The sequence below is a fragment of the Ctenopharyngodon idella genome, chromosome 6, assembly GCF_019924925.1.
Source record: "Ctenopharyngodon idella isolate HZGC_01 chromosome 6, HZGC01, whole genome shotgun sequence".
Taxonomy (NCBI): Eukaryota; Metazoa; Chordata; class Actinopteri; order Cypriniformes; family Xenocyprididae; genus Ctenopharyngodon; species Ctenopharyngodon idella.
This window is the reverse complement of record NC_067225.1, coordinates 29661594-29689423: the sequence shown is the minus strand read 5'-3', so window position 1 is coordinate 29689423 and position 27830 is coordinate 29661594. Positions and strand designations below refer to the sequence as shown.

The following is a 27830-nucleotide window of genomic DNA, read 5'->3' as shown; positions in this document are numbered from 1 at the left end:
TTGTCAGCATCTTCATGATTGAAATGATGGAATATCTCAAGTTACTCTTGAGTTATGCTGTCAATGGAAGTTTCCATTAGGTGTGACTACGTAAGAGGAATCTTCAAGGGTCAAAATAGAGACATTGGAATGAAAATGTGATGTTTTTTCAATGGAAAATTCCATAGTAAAAGTAAAATTGCTTGTGAACTGGAAAATAAATTTCATCATGCCTTATTGTTACAATCCCTTGTACCATAACTATTTAAATCCACATTCTGCACTGTGTTACAGAGATGAATGATGACTCAAATCATGCAGCTTGTACTTTTTTAGTGATCTGGCTTGCGATTTTCTGGCTTGCCAGGGGTATCCAAACCTGCTCCTGGAGGGTCACTGTCCCGTAGTTTAGCCCCAACTTGCCTCAACAAACCTGCCTGGAAGTTTATGCCTAGTAAGACTTTGATTAGCTGGTTCAGGTGTTTAATTGGGGTTAAAGCTAAATTCTGCAGGACAGTGGCCCTCTGGGAACACGATTGGATACCCCTGCCATAGACTCACATTGATATGCTCTTTTGCTAATAAGTAACCATTCAGAAAACCCTAGCAACTGCATAGCAACACCCTGGTAACCACCCACAACATTGATGCATTAAGGTCTGCACAATAAGGCACTGCTATTTTTTTTAACTAAAAATGTAGTATTATTCTTGTGTTCTCATGTTCAGCTGCTGAAATCATGCTACTAAAAGTATTTGCTTTGTTTTGAACCGCAGGATCCCTCACACACTCCAGGTCACTAGCGCTGGGAAAAGGCAGCACATCCACATTCATCCCCTGGTCACAGAAGAGATCTGAGAGGTACGTGCAACTTCGGTTCCCAAGCCTGAGTCTCTACAAACATAGACTTAGCTCTGTTTGATCTGAGTGGAGGTGTTAAAGTTCAGCATTTACTGACAAATGTTAACAGGGCTTTTGTGCAGAACTCTCATTGGGCCCAAAGCAGCATGCAAAAACTGAGAGGGGATTTTAAAGCCACTGCAGGTTTTTACACATATTGTAAGGGCCTGTTCACACAGAATGAATTTTTGCGCTGATTTTTAATTGTTTTTCTATGTAGACATGCACTAGATGGATGTTTATGATCATTATACATTTTTAAAGAGGACGTATTATGCCTTTTTTTACATTTTCAACCTACTTTAATGTTGCTGTTTGAGCATGAAAATGTTGCAAAGCACAAAGTCAGCCCAAAGGGAATTATTCTTTATACCAGTAAGCACTGTTTATGAACTCCCTGAAACATCTTGATTGTTTTCTTCTGGGAACATACACATCACAATATTCCTCATTTAAATAATTCCCACCAAAGGCATACGCTAAATAAAGGGCGAGGCCTGATAGTTGCATTAGTAGTGTGTTGTTACTATGTCCAAGAGACACAGTTTTTTCCACTATGGATCTAATGCATTTGTGGTAAGGGGTGTAACATTTCCAAAACACACTCAAAGTGGCTGACCTATGACAACACACTGGTCCAGGCGACCAATCAGAGCACATTGTGCTTTTCGGAAGGTGGGGCCAGAACTAAACAGAGCGTTACTGACATACAGGGAAGAGAGGTGCTGCAACAATGTAAAATATGTGAAAAATAATTTTTTCTGAACAATTAAGCATGAAAAGCTATTCTAGTAGAGCCCGAAAACAAAATCAAGACTTTGTAAAAAGGCAAAATGTGTCCCCTTTAAGAGACATAAAACTGCTAAAAACTGGTTTGATGGAACTTTTAGTGGTTAGTTGATTTCTTTAGTCTGTGTTGAGCTGTTGATTTCAGTAGGTCTTCCATCATTGGTTTATCACTCTTGTGATCTAATTTGGTTTGTCAGATTTGAAAGCATTAAAATGTTAAAGGTGTTGAATATCAGAAAACCAGAATGCACAAAATGATTCACAGACGTTGTTTCTAAATGGCAAAAAAAGAAAAAGAAAAAGCGTGACCCACAACATAACTTTTTATGCTCTTTGCAAAGCCTATAGGGCAGTCACAGAGACTGGTGTAATTTCTCAGGACACCTATTTCAGTGATATCCCTCAGATACAGTACAACACATTTTATATGTGGTATTAAAAACATTGCTTACAGCACCTTTAAAGTTTAATAGCCAAGGCATAAGGAAAGAAATATCACAAATGAGATCTCTAATATCTCAGTTGTTTTACCTGAACAGCAGACAGAGATTAAAGGCAGTGCAAATGGCGAGTTTGCTAAAGTTTCCTTCCTTGTAGAAGTTCTCATCTAAAGTCTCACATCTAAAGTCTCCTCTAGAGTTTCATAAGGGTTCATAGTGAGTGCTCAGATTTGCCAAGATACCAAAGTCTGCAATCAATCTTCAAGACCAAGACTTTCAAGACCAAATTGTCTGAGCTATGCTATGCACATTAATTTTATAGCTTTTTAGTATTACTGTATGTCAACAGTTGTCTCATTTATGTCTATTTTTTATTCCTCCTTAGAGATCTCTGAGACAAAGTTAATACTAAAATGAAATATTCCTAATATTCTGAGCTGAGCAACCTCTAAGCAATAAAGTTGTCCTTTTGTTTTAATAATACAGCATGCTTATACTTCTAGACTGCATATATTAAGTCAAACTGAAAGGGTTTGTGAATGTGATTTTGCGTTTATAAAATCTGTGTAGTATGTAATTAAATTTGATCTTTTCAATGCATGCATATAAAATCACTCTTCATTCAGTCACTAAACAGCAAACAATCTTGTAATTTTGAGAATATGATTTGCGAATTTGTTTTGAATGTGGGTGGGCTGAGTATTTTTAGACGAACTGAGCTAAATGTGTTTGGCATGAAAGTCTTGAATGAACATTAATTAGAGGAAGCACTGCAACAAGGTCGGGCTCGGTTTGGCGTTTTAGACAAGAATGTCTGGAACGAGGGTCTTGATGAAAGTGTTTTGAATGGTAAATGTGCAATGTGCGGAGATGCGGTGAGCAGATCCCAGCAGTGATTCCAGCATCTCTCTGTAATCAGCACCAGCTAAGAGAGGGCACGTGAATTATAGATTCACCTCTGTGAAAATTTCATGAAAATGTTATTCATGCGTTCAGATATGTCAAACATCGACCGCAACATTGGCCAGAGAGCATGGCAAATCCTGCTTACTAAGAGAGAGAGGGGAGGCTAAAGTAAGCCATACACTGCTTCACTTAAGTTAAATTAGCAGTCAGAATTCATTCATATCTACGGAAGGGAATACAAGAACTTCTTTTGAAGTCAATTTCATGAGCTATTTCCATCACCTGCCTCACCAGGACTGCAATTAGGCCCATGCTTTGCCAATCAGACACAATTATGTGCGTTCAGTAAAAGCACATTTTTTAAAGTAAGAACTAAATGAGCTCGCAGTGAATATATCCGATGTGTTTCATGGAAATGAGTAAGCCTTTCCTTGGAACGCTACATGGGGGGCCGCAGCCAAGGGTTAAATTGGGATTTTGGAAGTGGGCGAAAGCATAATTACTTCTGTTTAAAAGTTTGGATTCAGTAGGATTTTTTTTTTTTAAGAAAGAAATTAATACTTTTATTCAGCAAAATATTGATATTGTTTGATATTGATAATATCTATTGTTTGCCATCACATGAATAAATTAAATCTATTTGTATTTTTTCAAATATAAATATTAAAATGTAAATATTTTAAAATATATCCAAATGGGAAAAAAATATTTCACAATATTACTGTGTTTATGGCATTTTAGATCAAATAAATGCAGCCTTGGTGGGCAGAAGAGACTTCTCTCAAAAACCTTAAAAAAATATCTTGCTGACCCCAAATGTTGAAGCCTTTTGTTGTTATGATGTACGTATAGGGTGTTTACAGTAAATTAGGGCACTTTTTGAATTAAAATGAACTTGGGTACCCCACAAATATTTGCTAGAAAACGAACAACCCTCCCCAAAAAGCATAATTAAATAAACTCACTCAAATGGATCAATATACAAATAATATATATGGGGTATTTGTCAGTCTGGCTCAGTTTAACCCCAGCCTGTGGCTTATTTACAAAAGTGGTCTTGTTCATTGTACAAAGCTCATGACAGTGGTCAATTTTGCTAGATGAAGAGAACATTTATTTGATGGATGAAATTCCAGTGAGCTTTAAGCCAAGTCATCTGTTTATTATATATTGCTGGGTGTTTTTCTATCAATAATAAATGTTCTTTTCCTGCAGTATTTGCTGAAAGGAATATTTTCTATATAAGAAGGCCTGACCTCTGCCATGAGTTATGGGTTAATTTAGGCTTCCTCGTGCTCTCTCTCTCTGTGTTTGTGTGTGTGTGTGTGTGTGTGTGTGTGTGTGTGTGTGTGTGTGTGTGTTTAGTGATGTATTACACAGACACCGTACCCCCGCTATCTCTCACTCTTTGCACCAGCTTGTCTAAAAGAAACACACAAAACACAAACATTTCTATAATGAAATATTAAACATTCTGGCACCTAAGGAGAATTGCTGCTAGTGTTAGACTTTATAATAAGGACATAATTTTCACAAATATTTGCTGCATTCCTGTGTAATATTCACATTATTTCAATACCAAATAACTTATTTGTTTCTGTTTTTTGCGGTGGATAAGAGATGGAAAATGCACCTCCCTGTACGACTCAAGTTCTCAAAGACATCAGAAGTACAGTATCTTGTACTCTTCAGCTATTTTCTTGAAATAACAGCACTTAGAGATGCGTGTGAGAGTGTCACAGCATTTACTGCTTAAAATAACCTCAACTAAACCTCATTATCAGCCAGTGGCAGTTATACAAAGATTGTCAACCTGTCTTGCAAAGTGTTTCATCTTTGTGTTTGCTGGCACTTACTGAATGAAGCAAAATACAGTATCAAAAATACATGTTTTCACATTATATCATTCTGTGTTTAAAGTCTAAATACGTAATTAGCATTATTCTTTTTCTACTTTGCTTACTGTAAGTCTACTGTTTTTTTGTTATTTTTTCTACAGAAAAAAGGCTATTTCTCATGAGTTTCAGAAGAGATCAGTGACAATCTGCATGGTCTGCACTCAAATGTCAGAGATCTCAAATATAGCGCAAATATTTCTCACCAAGCTATCTAAGCTATGCTATTCACAATTGTTTAGCTCCTTACTCTTAATGTACTGTATGTTAACTGTGGGCTCATTTATTTAAATTTTTATTTCTTCCAAATATAATCAGACAAATTTGATATTTTAATGAAAGTGAATGAACTGAAAACTCAATTAAGTTTAAGCAGTAAGTCTCCTGGGCTATAAAAGAGCAATCTCTGAGCAACAAAACAATGTATATGCACAACAGTAATGCAGTAACATGCAACAGTAGCTTATAACATTTAATAAATGCTAAAAGCTGTGATTACAGTTTGGGTGTTACAATAGAGATGCATTTAGTAAATGCATTTCTGCCAAGCTCTGGTGGTGCACATTCGTGTCAGGTTCTATAGTTCATGAGTCGTTGCTCGTACCCCCCGGGGTCAAGCTTTTGAATTAATGAAGGAACCCTTTGCTGCTACAATATGACGTCTGACAAGACTTTTGCCATTCCGTGCCAAAGACCTTTAGCTTCTCGCTGCTGCTTTTCAGCTCTTATTGGAGAAGCTTATTGTCTATGTGACTATAACATATATTTTTTAGATTATGAAAAATATTTAAAAATATGCAAATATATTTATGTATTATTACACTGGAAGATTAAAAGGGAAGTGAAACTAATTTTAGTAAGGAATTTGTTAGTTTGTGTATAATGTTCTATAGAGGTTAAAAGACTGCTTCAATGCTGAGTCTTAGTTTCTGTTTTTGATTGACTTTTTGCTGGCACAGCCCAAGTCATATCCCATCATGCCTTTCTTCTCTTCATTGTGTCATCTTGTCTGAACCAATTTGGCAAAGAATGGAGCATTACAAGCTTTTATTGCGCATCAAATAAAAGCTTGCTTTGCCGTCTACAGTATCGAACATGTTGGTATAGCCTACTATTGTCAGTCAGCTTCAGCGGGGCTCAGGAGTACACAAGCCCTCCATTTTCTCCAATATCTCTGGCTCAGGCCTAATCAGGCATGACTGATCCTTGAATCATTTACAAGAGAAACCGTTCCATCACATGGAATTCAGTTTTTTTGCCAGCTTGTTTCTGCCAACAAACAACATGCACAGATGAAGAAAGAACTTTGAAAGCCTCACATCCAGAAGAGCTGCTTATGTGGTCGTGCATGGGTAAGAAAAGATGTGTCAATGTTCAGTCCCCGTCTTTGGCACACAGATTCATTTCAGGATATTCATCAGACGAGACGCGTATTGAGCTTTAAAATATCTTCTCTTCAGGAACAACATGAACCTGGTCCCTTCAGATCTCAGACTTTGTTGTATTCTGTCTGGTTGCAGGGTCATTCCTCTTCTGCAGTACCTTTTGAAGTCTGTAATTCATAAATATTTAATATGTTGTTGTTGTAATCTATGGAAGTATTTCATTAAAATGGGATATCAGACTTTCAGGAATATGATCTGGTCAAGCTCAGACACTTAAATATTATAATTAATAAAGTTTAATTGACTAAGCTTGTCTAGAGCGAATTTTTGTATTATTTATATTAATGCATTATTTAAAGAATATATATATATATATATATAACTTCAAATAATTAATTTTAAAGGGGTGGTTGATTATGATTTCACTTTTTTAAATTTAGTTAGTGTGCAATGTTGCTGTTAAAGCATAAACAACATCTGCAAAGTTACAACTCTCAAAGTTTAATCAATTCAACGCTGGATTTGCACAATTGTTGTTGAGCAATCGAAGCATGAGCTGTTAAAGCTCCGCCCTCTTCTGGAAAGGGGGCCGGGAGCAGCAGCTCATTTGCATTTAAAGGGACACACACAAAACTGGTGGTGGTGTTTTTTTTCTTATTTTACAAATGGGGCAAATTTGACAAACTATAATAAATGGTCTGTGGGGTATTTTGAGCTGAAACTTCATAGACACATTCTGGGGACACCAGAGACTTGTATTACATCTTGTAAAAGGGCATTAATAATACAAAAATATTCAGTCAGTTAAATTTATATTATGTCTTTATTAATTAGACAATATATCAAGAAAAATTTATGAAGGAACTTGTTTTTGTTAAGATATCAAGAACACAGTAAAAACTAAAATAATGTTTGCAAGAATACATGTTTTGTTTGAAACATTTTGATTAGAGAAAAGGCAACTTATTCGGAGTAGTGAAATTCATTGTTAAAATAGTATAAAAAATAATTAAAACATTAAAAATGCATCCCTATATTCACTTACGTAATTGTGATAGAATTAACCTAACTAATTTCCATTCATCAAAAAAAAAAAAAAAAAAGTTGAATTTTTAATATTTTATCCATACATTTAGACATGCATGACAAGGACATAGTAAATGTGGTTTGACTGACCGGTGTAGTTCACATTATTTTTCACGACATTTGCAAAATGTGTGCAATTATGCACAGGTAGTATAAAATGTGTAATTTTGAGTAAATTGGCCATCTGCAGTCCAATCATAAATTGATTCAGGAATAGCACATTACATCAGTGCAGAAAAACATTTACCTCTGTCCTCAGGTATAGCGTGTAATCCTGAAGGAGAATGAATGAGTGTGTGTTGCTGTCCTGTTATCACTAGTGGCTGTATCTGATAGGGAAATCACCACTTAATGGGAAGATAATGTGTCAATTAATTCTCCCTTAATGGCAGCGGAAAAAGGTGAAAAGAAAAGAAGATAATTGTGTTACTTTGGGCTCAGCTCTTTTGTCCTTGTCAATGCTAAGACGTCCAAGTCATGTGTATCTGCTGCTGTCTTGAGTGCTGTTACTTAGATAGACTTGTTGATTTATTTTCTTCATGGATTGGTTAATATAAGCATTGGTTCGGGGGCATGTGTAGCTGCTCCTCTATCAATTAAAGCAGTGCATCTTTGTTTTATATAGAGGTCCAGAGGTCCCCAAGAGAAGCGTTCAGCTCTGATGGAGCAGCATTTTTGCATTTATTTTGATTACTATTGTGTAGCATATTTTCCTTTAAATATGCTTTACAGATTATTTCACTAGTTCACTTTAACTGCATAACAAATGTATTTTTACAAGCCAACTTTCACCTTATCAACTTTCACCTTAAATTTTTACTTTAGCAAGGTAAAGTTTGGAAGAGTCTAGAGATATCACTTAAAAACAGATGTAAGTGTTGATTGTTTCTGGTTCCTGGAACAGGTCCTGAGCTTTATGGGCGCAGAAATGGTCTCTAGGTGTAATTATTCTTTTCTTTTCCTCTTGAATAGATAATTGGTTACTTGACCCTTAGAGGTCTCCATTCTGAGGGGTTCCTTGAAAAGTGTCCTTGCAAATGAGGCTCACGGTTAGTACTACAGCCTTCCATGACATGAAAATGAACAGTGAATGAGATAGATGGAATTAAATTTAATTCAGTTTTTATGAAAATGATTTTAAAATTCAATATCCGCTTGCATGAAATGGCTGAAGGTAAAGCTTCAGAACTAGTCAAAGGGAATTTCTTGTTAAATGTTAATATGATTATTGAAGAAAAAGACTTTGAGTCTGTCCGCCACTCTGCCTTTTGAATGCTGTACAGGCTTAGAGATGTAAAGATGAGATGTTAATGAAATTTTTCTACATTCCTTGCTTGAGTTAATTACCAGCGGTTACAAATAATAACCTTCACCTTATGAAATAACTTCTGCATCTTTAAAAGTTTGATGTATCCCTTTGATATCCTCAGCTGTTATTTGAATACATTTTTGAGTGAGACTTGCGAGATGGAAGTTTCTGCATAAAATCATCACATCTCAGAGGAGCATATTTTCAGCCTGGCTTTTACCGTGATAAATCTGAGCGTAATCCAGCTAGCACATCTTGTACCCTACAGCATTTACACTTAGCTTCTTTTAATGAGTGTCTCTAAGGGTTTCCACTAATCCTGGTTAATCTTCTTTAATGGTGTGATGTATCCAATAACTAATTCAGCCTGCAGGACTGGATAGCCAGAGGGGCCGCGTATTGGACCACAAACATGAGGAACTTTGGAAAAATCTGGGGCATATACTTTGGATTCACAACTTCCATTGAGGGAAACCATTCATTTGCATTTAGCTTGAAGAAGGTGGATAGTCCTGATAGACATGGAAATGTCATGCATTTGAAACATTACATATCCATTTTAGATGTCGAGACATTTTAGAACCAGCATTTGGTTGGTGAATCTGGTCCTGCAACATTTATCCATGGATGCTTCTCCAGAGTAACTGTACTAGACATCTCTGGCAAGCTCTGAAATGGCTGTGAAATGCATGAATTACAGATGTTTTCACTCGGTCTCGTTCAACTGTCTCTGATGATATGTCATTGCCCATTTCTCCTGTCAAGCCTTCTGTTGCTCAATTAAGTCCTTAAGTCAGGATGTCAGGCGTTCCTTTACTGAACCTTTCAAGCATTGAATGACACTTGGAGATGACTTGGCACATAGTCTTGATACCATAATTGATAGGCGCTGTGTGTATGAAGACACCTTTGAAAAATAATGAGCAAAATTGTTCATGTCAGACGCTTTTAGTCATTCTTCACACCCTTTTCAGTGGCTCCAATTGAGATATCACTGCTGCCTTTCATACTGTCCTGTAACTTGGGGTGAAGTCAAAAATGCAATCTTGACCCATTTATAAACTCTGTCAACTGAAAGCCCACAGTTGGCTTTGCTAATGAAGCAAGAGGCCCTGGAGGAGCTTTATCTTCGTGTATGTGCACGTTGTTTTTGAGCATGAATTTGATAACTGAGTCAGACATTTGAATAAGACTATGGAAATCAACATCTTTGATGGATTCAGAACAGTGCCTTGTTGCTTTTCTCCTCAGATCTCAGTCCCACACTTAAAAATAAAGGGTTAACAGTGCGATGCCTGGAGAATGTTTTTACTCAACGATGCCATTGCAGAATGTTTTTAATCTCTCTCTCTCTCTCTCTCTCTCTCTCTCTCTCTCTCTCTCTCTCTCTTTCTCTCTATGTGTATAATATAATAAATATATATATATATAATCAAGTGGCAACCTTCTCTTGAAGCCAATACGGAAGTGTCTTAAACTGCAATTCATCGACTGGCCGCTAGGGACAGGCTCCAAAAGAGAGCAGAATCTCATTGAGCCCCATGTTAAAAATGCCCAACTTTACAGCAGGGGAAAAAAAAAAACGTTTATAGCCTGGTACAAATTGTGGTTTTGGTCTATATAGCTAATTTTGCCCTTCATGACAACTGTGAGGGGGGTGAATTATTTTATAACTCATCCGTTTAAATTATATTAAGCCTTAAAGTTCAGGTGACAGGTGGATTGCCGCTGCTGAACTGAGTAATATGTAGTATATATGTACTGAAATATATATATATATATATATATAATTTCTCATTACACACACACATATACATATGAAATGAGTATATATGTACTAAAATATATATATTACATACATTATTTATATATATATATATATATATATATATATATATATATATGTTACTGTATATGAGTAATATATTAGTAATGAGAAAAAAATTGCCATTGAATGTTTATGATCCTAAAAATGTGCAATATATATAGTTTTTATTATTATTTTAGATTTTATTTGTAGATTTGTTGTATTATACTTTATTTTACAAGTTTATTATATTATTTTTAGTAATTTTTTAAATTTGACTTCCATGATATATGAAAGACCAAAGTTGTTCCTGCTAAGTAGGTCTTTGCTGAACTTTTATTTTTAAGAGTGAATTGATCTTTGAAGGAGATGTTCTCTATGAGATCTTAATAACAGGACATGCAAATTGACATCTGGACATTTGTTTTCCAATAGAGAGTTAGGGTGACCTTGACACAGAGTGTGTGAAGCTTTGTGCCAGTGACCTTTCAGCAAATTTCAAGTGTTTGGATCAGCTAGAATATTCAAAAACAGTTAGTGTCAGATTAGAGGGGCAGAGTGATCCAGACGAGTCCCGGTGGCAAGTTCCGACACTAAAATGTCACAGGCCAAGGGGTTCGGAAATGTGGATGGTGAAGTATTTTTAGATTGGCGAGTCAGAATTAGCACTTTCCTTCAGCAAGATGTGGAAGTACATACCAGCTGATAAGAGACTGAACTTGCTGCACTCTATGTAGGCTTTTATGTGTTTTATTGTCAATTATGTTTGATGGAAAGGCAGGTATATAGTCCCCTCACCATATGGCTGTCGGAAATGGAATTGCCGCGTGGATGTCACATTCATTGCTAAAACTGGATTTGTTCAGCCGACCAGCTTGCAGAGATCCCCCCCCCCCCCCCCCCCCCCCCCCCCTTTCGGCCTCATACACCTCTTAAGGAATTCTTAATTCTTAAATTCTTAAGTCAGAATCCATGTGACTGTTTCACTGAATGGATTTCAGAGGCCAGAGCGCATATATCAGTCTTCACAGCGCTCACGCAACCAGTTCATACTGCCGTTATGACAGCTGCACTGAAAATGACATTACCAATTGTATCTTTATGAGTTATGAATGATTTTGATCTAATTCACTACACTGGAGTACAGATTGTATCCAGTTGTATAAAAATTCTTAATTTTAATGGAACAGATCATCCAAAAAAATGTCCTCATTGTCAGAAAAAAAGTCATATGGGTTTGGAAAAACAATGTTGACAGAATTATTTACACTTTCATTTTTGGCTGAACTATTGATTCAACAATTTCTGTTTCGTTTTAAAAGCCATTAATATTTTGTTTAGTGGTTAGTGACATCTCTGCTAGTTTTAGTTATTCTCACCAAGTCACTTTTGCGTTCTCTGTTGGTAGGTTTTTGCTTGATGTTGCATTAATTTTACTTTATAATTTTTGCTATTTGTATTTATAGTGTTTTTACATGTTTCGAGATGTGACTGACAGCACTGTACAGAATTACTAATTCAGACATCCCTTCTTTTTTTATTTTTAGATTGTTTCTGTTGCTCACCTGACCTTAAATATGTCAGCATTTGAAAAATGCTGTTGTTTTTTTTGCCAACATAATTTATCTAAAAATGACATATTATGATATATTAAGATATATAGCTTGTTTTATAGATATAATGTTTTTACTAAAAAACACGACACAGAAGCTAATTAAAAATAGTATTTTTGCAGTCAATACATCTTCTTTCCATCAGAATGTGCTTTCAGCTCCAGTCTCAATCTGTCTCAATTTTCCTTTCATTTCTAGGCTGATAAATACCCTGAGTGACACGCATTTAACTTGTGAATGAAAAGCAGTCGTGGTCATGGAAAACATGTGCTAAATATCTTATACAAACAATCAGATGTTTTCAGCCCATCTGTAGAAGTTTCAGTCTTCTCTTTTTATTGAATTCTGTGTGTTTTTCTATACGAGCAGATTTCAAGGACATCATAGGCTTTTTGTATAACATTTCTTTCATGAGACACACGACACTGATCTACAATCCTGCGTTTTCTATGAGCTGCAACCGTTACGGTACAGACTCCAGGGGCATCTTTACATCTTTATTTATTAAGATTTCTTTATTATCCATCTCTGATTATTCTTTACAACTTACTGTTATATTTTAAAAGAAATACATGCATTTTGTGTGTGCGTGTATGTTCGTGCATTTATGTTCTGAAGACAATGTGAGCAGTCTTTACCCATGCAGAAATCACCTCCACACTGCTGGATGTTCTGGTCTGTTACTGGTCTAAGTCAAAAGTGCCAAGTCTTTGGCATATTCTGATATCTAGATATGTGTCTGGTATCATTCAGTGTAAATCTGTGGAAATGTTTGGCTGGATTTATAATCTGACAGGTATATTAAGCCTGAACACTAACAATAGTGAATCTTCCCTTCACTGCTGCTGTTTGTGTGCTTAAAGATAGCATACAGATATTTTGTATTTATCCTCAATCTAGAAATGTTTTTGCGTGTGAGTGTCTTGAGCATGTTGGTGTGTTTGTTTGGAAGCAGGGTTTGCTTGCATTTATCCATGACATTATGTTTTACGCTTTCATAGATTCAGTGGTGATTTTCTATCACATTATGAGGTATGTTGTACTAACATAGATTACATGTAAACAAAAGCTGGTTTATGCACATTTAATTGGCCCATTTCATTTAGATCATATTCTCTGTGGTATTTGAATGAACCTATCATACTGTTCGTTATCTACAGCAAACCATATTGAAAGAATTAAGCTAAACTGCAAAGGCCTTTGATGTGTGACCCACACCCCCCAGACTTACATTTTAGCCAAAAATTTAAAAAAAACAAAAAAAACAAGACGTTTCATATTAAATCATATGCATAGCCATAGCTATGACCGGTACGCATGTTTCCATGTTGCTGATGACTGATACTGTGTAGGGCTATTGCTGTGATCTGTTTCAGGCTTACAGTATCATAACATTTTAGAAATTAATTTAGGGTCCGTTTACACAACAATGTTTTCAACTAAAAACAGAAAACTTTTTATGCGTTTTAGCTGTTCATTTACACGACAGTGGCGTTTTGGGGGCCTAAAAACTCAAACTTTTGAAAATCAAGCGTTAGCATCAGTTCTGGCAGATCACGTCAGTCAAGCTCGCATCAGCTGACTCCCAGGTGACTCACATCTACCTATAGGAATACGATGCCTATCACAGCATCCGTATATAAGGTCCTCAGTATTATCAGCAGCTATTGCATTTCTCAGGAGCTAATTACCCTCCTCCATCCCCAGCTCCTCCTCTCTTCAGTCAAGATTGGCCTTATGATTCCCCTGAATCAGACTAAATCTTGAATATGTGCACATGTTAAATTATTGACATCAATGATATCTGCATATATTGGTTCTGTTCTGTTTACCCTAGGGGGGGTTATTGCTGCTCTCCTTGCTCTTATCCATGCTAGGCTGCATGGATGCACAGGGAGTTCTTGCCCAGAACAGAACCATACCACCAATAAAAACTCTATGCAATTATCAATCATATTTGACGATAGCGGTCCTGACAGAAACCGGTTACAAAGTGCAATTTTTTTAAAACGATACCGTTATCGTCTCCGTGTAAACTACAAAAATGTGAATTTGTGAAAACAGTGATGAAATGCGCATGCGTATTACATGTTCAGTCTTTAGTTGTGTAGTTTTTCTTTACAGTGACATCGCCAACTACTGGCCTGGCATGAATAATACAACTTTTTTAATAGTTTTCATGGATTGTTTTGACAACGTTGACATCTTTACACAAAAACTGCAAAGGTTCTTACAGTATTTGAATAGCCTAAATGAGAACAAGAGATAAAGTGCGAGAGCTTATACTTGCATGTTTTTGGATTGTGGGGGAAACTGACAATTTGAACTCTGATATGATAAACATTTAATATATTTATAATTGAACTCTAGAAAGAAGCATTTTTATAAATATTTTTACGATGTTATAGTCTATATTCAGCATATATTTACTTACCTGTTTTGTATCTTAATTATTTAATGTATGTTTGAATAAATGTGTCATTAAAACAAGTTTTTAATGACAGCCACCCGTTTAAATGATCTTGATCAACTAATGATCAACAATGATTTCGAGTGGCAGTTAGATCATTTAAAAGCGTCAAATACAATTTTTAAGTTGCAGCTGCAAATGTCTCTTATGTAGACTGGTGTAGATTTATTTTAATGCGGGTCCGAGACTGATTACACTTAACAGCATGAGAGATGGCGTGAATGCATGCTATATAATCACATGGTATAAATAATCTACACTGTAAACCCAAATAAGTTGGGCTAACTCAAAAAATTTGAGGTAATCAGTTACCAGTTGAGTTCCCAATTGTAAGTAATCAGAACTATCAAGTTTTGAGTTTGTAGTACTCATGCATGTTAATTGCTCCTAACCTGAAGTACTGACTTGGCTAACTCATACATTTTGATTGCAATTAACATAAAATATTTAGTTAATTAACTTTTTTATTTTGAGTTCTTGCATATCAATTCAGCTAATTTGCTGCTACTAGTTTCCAACTGACGAGATGATGTGTTTATTCAGAGGATCTGTGCAGAAAGAGATGGAAGCCCCTCCCATGACGCGAATTCACGTCTGAACACACTTTGTTTAGACGCGTGAATAGAGCGAATTTGACACGCGTCTGAAGCGTCTAACTTTAAAATGTTCAAGCGTCCAACTAGACGCATCTGACACGAATTTGACGCGCGATTCGTGTTCGTTGTGAACACAGCATAACACTGTTTTTTTTCCTCTGAAATGTGAACATGAAAATTGAAATAATAAGGGATGCACGATATATCGTGATTTATCACAAATTTTATCACACGCGATTTAGCAAAGGCTCTGATTATTTAATGCGCAGCTTGTCGGAGCTGTACGGCTCTATGATCAGTAGTAAATGCTTCTCCATTTGAAAGCCAGAGGGCGCTCTTGTGCAGAAACTGCAAATATGCCCTTGCGTAACACGCATCATTCCAGGAAATCCCTATGGGCATCATACTATTGCTGCTGTAGCTGAATAATCAGAAGATTGAAACGCTTTGATTGATTAAACATGACTAATAAACACTCGACTGCCTTATTCTGTGTAAGAAACCACATCATCTCACAGAAGTATGCTAAACTGTCGTTATGAAGTGAAGTGGGAGTAAAAACATGTTATTAAATGTTGTCTTTTGTTGGACAAGGTTTGTGCACTGTAATTCACAGAAAGTCTACAAAATATGTTTTCTCCCAAAAACTCTCTTTTTTTTTTTTTGTCATGTCTGTAACGTGTGTATTTCCCTCATCTAAAATATAAAACATGTTTATAGACTGATATTTTTCTGATGTCTGTTGTAAGGGGTTTAGAAAAATATAAACAGATGGTTCAATATTGGTAATGAATACATTCTACAAGAATTTATATTTCAAGTTTTGACTCCAAATGTCACGTCCATAATGTTGGAAATGCCCATATACTGGTTGTGCGTGAGCAGTAGATCAAGTGAGAGAGAGAGACTTATTGTGTATGTGAGTGAAGAGTGTGATTGTGTCTGAGGAACTGGTCCAAGTCATGTAATCTTGCCCTGTGTGTATTTGTGAGTCTTTGTGAGTGTGTGTGTGTGCAGTACACAGTTGAAGAGGGCTTAACAGATTGCTTGCCCATTGAGGTCTGACCTTTACTGTCAGTAGAACACTATAAACCCCAGTGCTGTACCCTACAGTCAAGCGGAATACTAACTAGGCCAAGTCCAGCTGTGCTCGCTGTATCTCTTTGCCCAAGGTGGGGATGTGAAACTAAAGATTTCACAGCCATGTCAATGTAATGTGGAGATTTTGAGGGGCCTTTGAACTGCCCGGAAGGATAACCTTCTGGCAAAATAAGATCTAGTTTTCATCACTCAGCTGTGGAGGAGGATCAGCGTACTGAGAAATAAAGTTTGGCCTGGAATTGATCACTAAGAAGCCAAAAACAATGGAAAATAATGGACTGGCTTAGAAAAACACAGATAGTGATAGTGAGTTTAAAAGAATATTTATTGTGGATGCATGCCTAAAATCACCCCCTTTAAATTACATATATAATTTTATATATATATATATATATATACCCAGTCAAACCAAAATGTATTCAGACACCTTGAACATTTCATTCATTAATTCAGTTTATTCACTATAGTTTAAAAAAAATGGTAATAAAATATGACAAGATCTCAGAGTTAAACTGTGTCAGAAAAAATGAATCTTAATTATGTCAGATAACACTTAAGCAAAACATGGTCAGGTCAAAGTGTCTGAATAATTTTTGGTTCCAAATTTTTATCAGTTTCACTGGTAGTCCACTATATGAATCTTGCTATCCTCACTTACATAAATGAACTATAGTGTCCTGCACCCACTAGTAAAAATATATCAAAAATATCAGAAACATCTGAATAATTTTTGGTTTGACTGTGTGTGTGTGTGTGTGTGTGTGTGTATATATATATATATATATATATATATATATATATATATATATTTTTTTTTTTTTTTTTTTTTTTTTTTTACTTTATATATGTGTGTGTACATATATTTAGTATATGTAAATTTTTTGTATACTAAACCTTTGTAAATCATTAATAAACATTTACTTATTTATGAATCATTTATTAAAACGCACATTATATATATATATATAGAGAGAGAGAGAGAGAGAGAGAGAGAGAGAGAGAGATTTACTCTTAAATAGAAAAACATTTATTTAAATAGAGTAATAAATAAAAATATATCGGTAACACTTTAGGTTTCATTTGTTAACATTAGTTAACTACATTAGTTAACATGAACTAACTATTAAAAATACTTCTAAAGCATTTATTAATCTTAGTCAATGTTATTTTCAGCATTTACTAATACATTATTAAAATTAAAATTTCTATCTGTTAAAATTATTTAATGGACCTAAGCTAACCTGAACAATAAATTAACATTAAGATTAATCAAAACTGTAACAAATGTATTGCTTATTGTTAACATTAGTTAATGCCTTAACAAATGTTAACTAATGGGACCTTATTGTAAAGTGTTAATATATGAATATACCAATAGAGATATACCAATATATCTCTAGTAAATGCATCTGATTGTTGACTAGTTGTTCAGATATCCCACCAACTAGCTACCTTTACGAGTATATAATTTTGCACATGTCGAATAAAGATGCAGTGAAAATAGGAAATGGATGCAACGAGAAGAGAAAATGACAGCTTGCCATCATCTTAACCACCTTGTGTTGCGAATAACAAGACATATTGTGTCATACATGAGACTGTTGGAACATACAGTTGTATGAATGTTATTTTCATGTCACTGTATTTTAAAGGTCCCAGCTATCTCTTGTTGGTGCTGACAAGTTCAGATTGCGTCTGTCAATCTCTAGGCTGTTTGAGGACCGAATCTTTTCCTTCTCTCAGAGCGGTACGAAGTTAAAGTGGCGTTTAGAGTTCTGTTTGTCCTCCGTTTGCCCCCATACAGCAGCAGTGCCCAGTTTAGTTAAAGTCACAGCCTTTTAAAATCTGCCAGGCAGCACAGTGTGTATGTGCATTAAAGTGTCTCACTGCTTAGACTACTAAGAAGGTATGTATGTGTGTGCGTTTGTGTAGCTAGGGACAGGTCTCATAACAATCCCTTAAATTAATTTGCTCAGCCAGTGGTCAGTGCCAGGTGGTATTTTTTTTTTTTTAATTCAGAGCTCAATTCTCTATTAAGCTGCACTAAAACCTGGTTTTGCTTCAGGGTTTTATATTGGACATCATACAAAAGTGAACAAAAAAAAACCCTCAAAATGAAATCCACTGGGTTTCATCATTGATTCCTCCATGCCACTTGCTATCTCAGCAAATTCTCACTAGTTTGCATTGCAAATGCTGAGACAACTGTGTGTACATCATCTAAACCTCACCGAAGCAAGGCAAATATGTGATCGTAATGTGTACTCGCCGGTATTACAAAGTCTGTTTGTATTGTGCTGGGTATCAGAGCTCCACTGGAGTTCCCTTCATGCAAAGCCTTTAGTTCGTCTTTGCGAGGTTCAAAGACTTCCAGAAATTATGGATGTAAATGGAACGACACAAATGTGACATGAGGAAAATTCAACCACCCCCAACCCCCACCTAAATGTAAGAATCACAGTGCAGTGTGACTTTCTTTTATGTTGAATTGTAAATAAATCAGTCAGACCTGCTTTGAAAAGTTACTGTTTAATGAATACAGATTAGGTGTGGAGGGACATTTAGATAACCGTTATTATTACTCTGACACCGTTAAATATTTAGCTTTACGGTAACAACAGTTTTCATCTCTCCGACAGCGAGTTGACACACAAACCCGCCTCCCCTCACTCATTCGTTTCATTTGCTTGAACTTCGCCATGGGATTGCGCATAATTTTAATCATTCACTCATAAGATTTTGTGGTCACACTCAAAGTGAAAGTGTGCGCACATACGCGTCAGGTCTTAAAGTGACAGCAGCTTAATATATCTGCTGCCAAATAATGAGATAATATTAAAAATATCTATATGGAAGTTTTTCCCTGTGGTATCAATGTCAAAATTGGCTAGTAACTCTGGAAATTATTGTGCTACCTACTTGGTTTCAGTTACTATTGGCTCTTAAAGAGAGACACGCAAATGGGAGTCCTTAGCAATGCATATTACTTGCATTTTTGATATATTAACGGTAGAAAATTTACAAAATATCTTCATGGAACATGATCTTTACTTAATATCCTACTTACTTAATATTGATAATTTATATATATATATATATATATATATATGTGTGTGTCTGTGTGTGTGTGTGTGTGTGTGTGTGTGTGTAAAGTGTAACTTTTTTTATTTTTATTTTAATTATATGTATTTTTTTTTTAAATCCAAAAAACTTTCTTTTTATTAACTATTGAGAGTTACTTCTGCAAAAATGTTCAACTTAACTTAACTCAGCTACATAATATGTATTAAAAGACACACCTCTTGGAAGTTTAAAAAAAAATCATTTTGGATATGTGGCCTTGCTTGCTTATTGTCCAACAGCATCCTCTCTGTTCTCATGAGTGAGAGTTGTTTTCGCCATTTTTCACAGTCCCACACAGCTCCCACTCAAGACCTTGAGACTTCGGCTAATCAGATTCAGGTTTTAGTGCACAACTATGTATGAAGATGATAGTGCCGTAGCCTTATCATGGATATGTTATCGTTTGAAGGTTACGTGTTCGAGAGATTGAAAAACTTGATTTAGGCAGACACAAAAAGTTTTTACACAGTGCTGCATAGAGGTGGCAAAAATTATATTTGCAGAATAACCACAATCTTTGTATCACAAGCACCAGCAGTGCAAACCATAATACTGTAAATTAATGTTTATTGTGAGCTAAATTGATACATATTTAGTTGGATTTATTTTGTGAGTTGTTAAAAGACTTTGTACATACGTATATCTCACAAAGATATGTCCAGGTTACATTTCACCCTGAAATCAAAAGAAACAAAATGAAATTATTTATTTGCGTAGAGAAAATGGACAGGGAAGATTTATACGTTTTTTTTTACATTGTGACATTATTTTCACGACCATTAAGCATGCTTTCTCCTCAAAATCGTGTTACTGCACTGTAAAAAGAATTGTTGGTTTAACTTAAAAAAGTAAGTTACATGGTTGCCTTAATTTTGAGTTCATTGAAATTAAAAATTTGAGTTAATACAATGAAGGCGATTGGTTTAATCAACAGAAACTCAAAATATAATGTTATCATTAAAGTGATAAAAATTAGATTTTTCCTGCATTATGTTAATGAGAATGGGTGGAGTCACATAATATTTATTTATTTCTCATAAATATCAATATTTATTACATATATGTCTTGCATGTATATACCCAGTCAAACCAAAATTTATTCAGACACCTTGAACATTTCATTCATTAATTCAGTTTATTCACTATAGTTTAACAAAATATGACAAGATCTCAGAGTTAAACTGTGTCAGAAAAAAATGAATCTTAATTATGTCAGAAAACACTTAAGCAAAACATGGTCAGGTCAAAGTGTCTGAATAATTTTTGGTTCCAAATTTTTATCAGTTTTACTGGTAGTCCACTTTATGAAGAATTTTTGGGTATAATATGTCAGAGTTTACTTTATTTTGCTATCCTCACTTACATAAATGAACTATAGTGTCCTGCACCCATATATATACATATATACACACACGCGCACACACACACACACACACACACACTACCATTCAAAAGTTGGGGTCGGTAAAATTTTTTAATGTTATTGAAAGAAGTCTTTTATGCATTTATTTGATCAAAAATACTGTTAAAACAGTAATATTTTGAATATCCTTACAATTTAAAATAACCTTTTTTTATTTTTATTTTTATTTATTCCTCTGTTGGTAAAGCTGAATTTTCAGCATCATTACTCCAGTCTTCAGTGTCACATGATTCTTTGCTGCTCAAGAAACATTTCTTATAATTATCAATGTTGAAAACAGTTGTGCTGCTTAATATTTTTTTGGAAATATTATACTGTCCCTTGAATGAACCTCTGTGGAGGTGAGAATGAAAAGCGCAGGTTAGCAATTGTGGTTGCTTGATCCTGTGGTCATGTGTTTTTGTGTGTGTGTGTGTTTTTTGTGTGTGTTTTTTTTTTTTTTTTTTTTTTCAAGCTCTGTCAAGCCCTAAAAGCTCTTCACCACACTTTTTAGTCATGGGACAGGGTGAAAATGGGTTGATGATATTTTGGTGGACACACAGACTATTTCTCACTAGCACACTTACACAGAGGTCAAGGAATGGTGAACCCAGTCTCAACATGGTCAGAGGTCCCATGGTGGTTACATGGTCAGAATTTGACAAGACAAGAGAGAGAGATATCAGGGTGTGGGTGTTAAACACTATTTGATCTCATATTTCATAATATTTGCTTTGCTTTATTGTGGTACTATCGCACTGCCTCTCTAGCCTCTTCAGAGAAGAGGTAAAGAGAAGCTCCGGTCTAGTGTCTGGATATGCTTGTTGTACCTGCTTCGAACAACAATGAAGAATTTCACAGGTGATCTGCAGTACAACTGGCCAAGACAGGAACAATGTATTATTTCCTCCCTGCGTTATAGGCAGAACATTTACTGAATAACACAAGATAAAACATAGCTACGTTTGACAGCTGCTAAGGCATGACATTTTTTCATTTCTTTCCTTTCCGCTTTAAATTTTTCTTTTCCCCTCCATTTAAAGTCAACATGGAAACAAAACGGATAAGACCAGAAACATATATTTTTTCACACACATTCCTGTTCTTCTTGTGCATGATTCATCAGTGCATGTTATTCTAAAGAAAAAAATGCATATCATATATAGACAAATATAAACTTCTGACAGAATGCCACATTTTACTTGGAAATATGTCGTATTGCAGAAGCAATTTATTACTTCTGTAATTTATTTGTCATTTTGTGTTGACTTTAATGTCCGTGTCCATCCACATGTTCTTTGAAAGTCTTATAAATGCAAATATTGTCAAAACAATATCCTCTCAATGTTTGCTTTGATGTCATTGTGCAGGTCCCTCTTTTTATATAGCAATAAAATAATTTCACCACGTGATTTCTGTTTTCATCTTGGTTTGAGGATCAGCCTCAAGCACATCACAGCAAAGGTTTTGTACGATCTCTTTCTTAGATGTTTTTATACATAGTCAAGTCAGTGAATCTAGCCCATATGTTGTCTTTTTATCACAGGCACTATATGCTCTGTAGTCAGCCTGGAAAAAATATGAGAATCTACTCAATGTGCATCAGAGAACGACAATTCAATATAGAGCCACCTCAGTTATGATGTTTGGTTCTGATTCAATTCTAGGACGCCGATTGTATAAATACATTTCCGCAGGTTTCCTTTTAGATACAGTGTTAGCCTTTGAAATGTCTGTGGTGAGGACTAAAACAAGCATGTAAACAGACAAAAGCTCTGTTTCCAAACCTAGTGTGTTGCCTCATTGCCTACTGCCTACATAATCAGTGGTTTGCAATGGAGTACATCAGCGCTCTGCATGTCAGACGCGATTCAAAAGATTTCAGTGGAGTTTGACACAATATTCTAACATAAAAGTAAATAGCACATGTTAATATTTTAATTGAACTATTTCTGTTAATACTTTTAGTGTTTATTTATGATCAGCATTTCTCTTGCCATCATGAATTTGGGGTCAGTAAGATTTATTTTTTAAGGAAATTGATCAAAAGTGACAGTAAAGACATTTATAATGATGCAAAAGATTTCAATATCAAATAAATTCCTTTCTTGAGCAGCAAATCAGCGTATTAGAATGATTTCTGAAGGATCATGTGACACTCAAGACTGGAGTAATGATGCTGAAAATTCAGCTTTGTCATCACAGGAATACATTACATCTTAAAATATATTCAAGTATTAAATAGTTATTTTAAATTGTAATATTTCACATTCCTTGTTCCTTGGTGAGCATAAAAACATTAAAAAACCTTGCAGACTTGAACAAACTTTGCAATGGTGAATACATTCTTAGAAGTGTATACAATCTTTGTGTCTGAAACACACCTAATGTGACTTAAGAGGTAGACAGCGCACTAGGTTTTGGAACAGAATGAGAATGTATAAAGAAAAAAGGAAGAAACGACGAGGATGACAAGTGAAATGAACAAAGAATAATGGATATTTAATGAAATTTTCAGCATTTCGGAATCCTTCAGAATTAAAATGCTGCTATTCAGCAAAAAAAAAAAAAAGAAAAAAAAAAGACATCAGCAGTTATGTGAAAGTGAGTGTGCTCGCTTAACAAAGAGTTTCGTAAACACGACTGTCAGAGCACCAAAACTGTGATTGATTCTTCTGTAAATGCTGCTGCTTTTTTCTTTTCTTTCTTTTCTTTTCTTTTCTTTTTTTTTTATTTAAAAAGTTTATTTATGTCAGAATTCTTTCTTGTCAGGTTGTTTGTTGTCATAAGTATCTTGGGTTGTTATTTACAATCATTCTGTTTATAACTTACACTTCCATTTACAATTAATTTGATATTTCAGCATGGATCTGCTATTTCTTGCTTGTTTGTAACGTGCAGCATTTTGCCTGTTATTCAAACGGTTTTGTAAAATGTGTTGTTCAGAATCTTATTTCTGATTGGATGAGCCACATTCAGATTTGTTTAATATATAATAAAGCCAAGTTGATATTTTGCTTGCTCTTAATTAGGCTAGAATCATATTATCTCGCTATTTTATTTATATAATTGGTAACACTTTATTTTAGGGTATTTTTAACTAGTTGCTTATTAGCATGCATATTACTAGAATATTGGCTGTTTATTAGTACTTTTTTAAGCACATATTAATGCCTTATTCTGCATGACCATATTCTACATTTTTAATCCTACCCAATACCTAAACTTAACAACTAACTAACTATTAAAGGGTAAGTTCACCCAAAAATAAAAATTCTGTCATTAATTACTCACCCTCATGTCGTTCTACACCCGTAAGACTTTTGTTTATCTTCAGAACACAAATTAAGATATTTTTGATAAAATCTGCATTGACAGCAAGACAATTAACACTTTCAGATGCCCAGAAAGGTACTAAAGACATATTTAAAATAGTTCATGTGACTACAGTGGTTCAACCTTAATGTTATGACGCGACGAGAATACTTTTTGTGCACCAAAAAAAATAAATAAATAACGACTTCATTCAACAATATTTCAAAATATTTCAATATTTTAAATTTAAAATACTGCTTCATGAAGCTTTACGAATATTTTGTTTCGAATCAGTGGTTCGGAGCACATATCAAACTGCCAAAGTCACGTGATTTCAGTAAACGAGGCTTCGTTACGTCATAAGTGTTTCAAAAAATTTAGAAATTTCAATGGTTCTCGTGACTTTGGCAGTTTGATACACGCTCCAAACCACTGATTCAAAACAGATTCGTAAAGCTTCTAAGCTTAATGAAGCAGTCTTTTGAAATCGCCCATCACTAGATATTGTTGAATAACGTCGTTATTTTGGTTTTTTGTTTTTGGCACACAAAAATATTCTCGTCGCTTCTTAACATTAAGGTTGAACCACTGTAGTCACATGAACTGTTTTACATGTGTCTTTAGTAGCTTTCTGGGCATTTGAAAGTGTTAATTGTCTTGCTGTCAATGCAGGCCTCACTGAGCCATCGGATTTCATCAAAAATATCTTAATTTGTGTTCTGAAGATGAACGAAGGTCTTACGGGTTTGGAACGACATGAGGGTGAGTGATTAATGACAGAAATTTCATTTTTTTTGGGTGAAATAACCCTTTAATAAGTAAATTAGGAGTTTATTGAGGGAAAAGTCATCATTAATAGTGAATATGTGTTCCCTATACTAAAGTGTTACCAATGTTTCTTACCCAAAAATGAAAAATCTGTCATTTACTCACCCTTGTGTCATTCAAAACCCTTTATGCATTACTTTCTTTTGTGGATTGCAGAAGAAGATAAAAAACACATTTCTCAAAATATCTTCTCTTATGTTCCACAGAAGAAAGACAGTCATACAGATATGGAACGACATGAGGTGAGTAAATGATTTTTTTGGGGGGTTAACTACACATTGTTGGTGACGCTCTTTTACAAAAGCAATTAAAAACTTCTTCTTGCTTTGCCTAACACCACCTTTTACCTGGTAAAATCACTGTAACACCTTGTTTTAAGAGTCTAATTGCTTTAATAGTGGCATCAGGGCTGTGGGTTTGCGGTTAGCTCACATTCTGTTATTTTAGGGCTTATTTGCAGGCGATTCGAGTTTGAATTCAGCTTTTGTCATTTCCTGATCCTATTCCCATCTCTCTACAAATATAGGTAGTATAGAAAGGTCAAGAAAACACTTATAGAACGAGAAAATTGGAAATGAAATTTTGAAATACTAGCTTTCATACCCTGATCTAAAAAAACAATAATAATAATAACATAAGATGACCTTTTTTGCTGATGTACAAGCCGGTGAGAGTGAAGAATGGCATTGTGGGTGGGGCTTTAATCCAGCTATTCTGATCGGCCATATATGAGGTATCCATCAGTGGAGCGTATATATGAGGGCGATAAATCTGGCACTGGAAGGACGTGTGTGTTCTCGCCCTCCGAGTGGTTTGTATTGCCTGACTGTCGGCTTGATGGATGGTCTTCTGTTGCTGGCAGGTTCGCCAGGTCTCACGGCAGCAGCAATGTCAGCATGTAGCTGGCCAACAGCAGCGCCATAAACAAATTTGATTGGCGGGTCAGACACGCCCTTTCTACAGGACCTGGACGCAGAAGGATTTCAGGGACATAGACACTTGTTGAGAAGAGCCAGAGTAGACGAGGCCCACACGTTAATGTCACAAAACAACACTGTGTGTATTTGATGCAGGCTTCAACCCGCTATTATCGCTATTATTATCTGCAGTCTGTTGATGTGGAGTGTTTGTGGAGTTTGACAGAAGACAGCGCGCCCTGTCACACGAACCCACTTCAAAAATACGTGCGGTGTGCATATTAATGGATGCCATTGAGAGCGAGATCGGCACCAAACCCACGGTGATGGAGAGCTCTTCCAATTTTCATAAATATGCAAAGATTCCCATTACTTTGCTTGGATGGGGTTTTTAATTTTGGTGGGGGTAATTTATGTATTTATGTATGTGAAATGAATGGAGAACAATTGGCAAGTGTCTAAAACTCTTGGAGTGGGTGCAGCTCTGTTTTTAGTACACGTGAAAACAGAGGAAAAGTGACATGATGAACTGTGTTTCAGACAGTCGGTGAAAGCGAGCAGATTGAAATGTAAATGAAAATCGATCAGTGATAGAGCCCTTAAGTTGTGACAGACTATGGATTGTTTTAGGGTATTTGGGACTGTTGTTTGTGCAATAACATGAATGTTAGGGCTGAGCGATACAGAATATTGAATATTCACAATGAATTTGCTGGTGAATATCGGCATGTCTTTATTTGGCCATTATGTTTTCTTCATGAATGTGTCATTTGACTAGTTTTGCAGTGTTTCCTTTTCTATTGATTCTTGTAATATAGCATTTGTGATTTAACTTTAATTCCACATCAGTCCAGATTTCAGTCCAGTTTTAATCAAACATTCATACAATTTATTTGCGGCATCATTAAAAAAAGTTAATGTTTCATACTAAAACATCTGAATGTAAGTAAATATTGTTATTTAATACTATTCATTGTTATATTGGTGCATATGAATGGAAATTATGAAATAATATTTCTTCATTTTTGTTAATTTATTGAAAAACAGTGAAAGACATGCATTAATTTAAGATTTAGTCTGTTTTTCTTTATTTTAATTTATATATACTCTATGTATATGTACACACACACACACACACACACACATATATATATATATATATATATATATGTATAGTCAAACCAAAATTTATTCAGACACCTGAACATTTCATTCATTATTACAGTTTATTCACTATAGTTTAAAAAAAAAAATGGTCATAAAATATGACAAGATCTCAGAGTTAAACTGTGTCAGAAAAAATTATCTTAATTATGTCAGATAACACTTAAGCAAAACATGGTCAGGTCAAAGTGTCTGAATAATTTTTGGTTCTAAATTTTTATCAGTTTTACTGGTAGTCCACTGTATGAAGAATTTTTGGGTATAATATGTCAGAGTTTACTTCATTTTGCTATCCTCACTTACATAAATGAACTATAGTGTCCTGCACCCACTAGTAAAAATATATAAAAAATTATTACTAATAATTACTAATATTACTAATAAGCACTAATACTAATCTAATACTCTGAGAGTTGACATGTAGGTGCAATGTTACTTATAGTCAGCAGAATGTCTAAAGGGGACCATCAAAATAGTGTAAACACTTATTTTAATTTTTAATTCATATATATATGTATGTGTGTGTGTGTGTGTGTGTGTGTGTATATATATATATATATATATATATATATATATACACACACATATACACATACATACTCATGGTTTACTGTGCTGTACCATAAGCAAATGAATTTGTTTTTTGAAGTACATCATGATTCATTAAAGGTGTTATATATATATATAAAAGAAAGTAATACTTTGATTGCAGATGACAACTGCTCATAATCCCAGAATTACTGTTACTTCCTATATCTTTCCTCTAGTTCCCATCTGTTCCCATCTAATTGCTTTGTGAACACAA

At 35.0% G+C, this 27830-nt stretch overlaps 1 protein-coding gene across 3 annotated transcripts in view; it reads left to right on the top strand.

Moving 5' to 3' along the window:
* raly (RALY heterogeneous nuclear ribonucleoprotein) overlaps window positions 1-27830 on the top strand; it is an 89553-nt gene that overhangs the window by 7177 nt on the left and 54546 nt on the right. For 2 of the 3 annotated variants that reach the window (XM_051895977.1, XM_051895976.1), the window contains exons 2-3: window positions 756-840; window positions 25151-25186. In XM_051895977.1, the coding sequence (XP_051751937.1) occupies window positions 25172-25186 (15 nt within the window). In that variant the 5' untranslated portion in view covers window positions 756-840; window positions 25151-25171. The remainder of the gene's footprint in view (window positions 1-755; window positions 841-25150; window positions 25187-27830) is intronic. The other variant, XM_051895978.1, reaches the window with a different exon arrangement.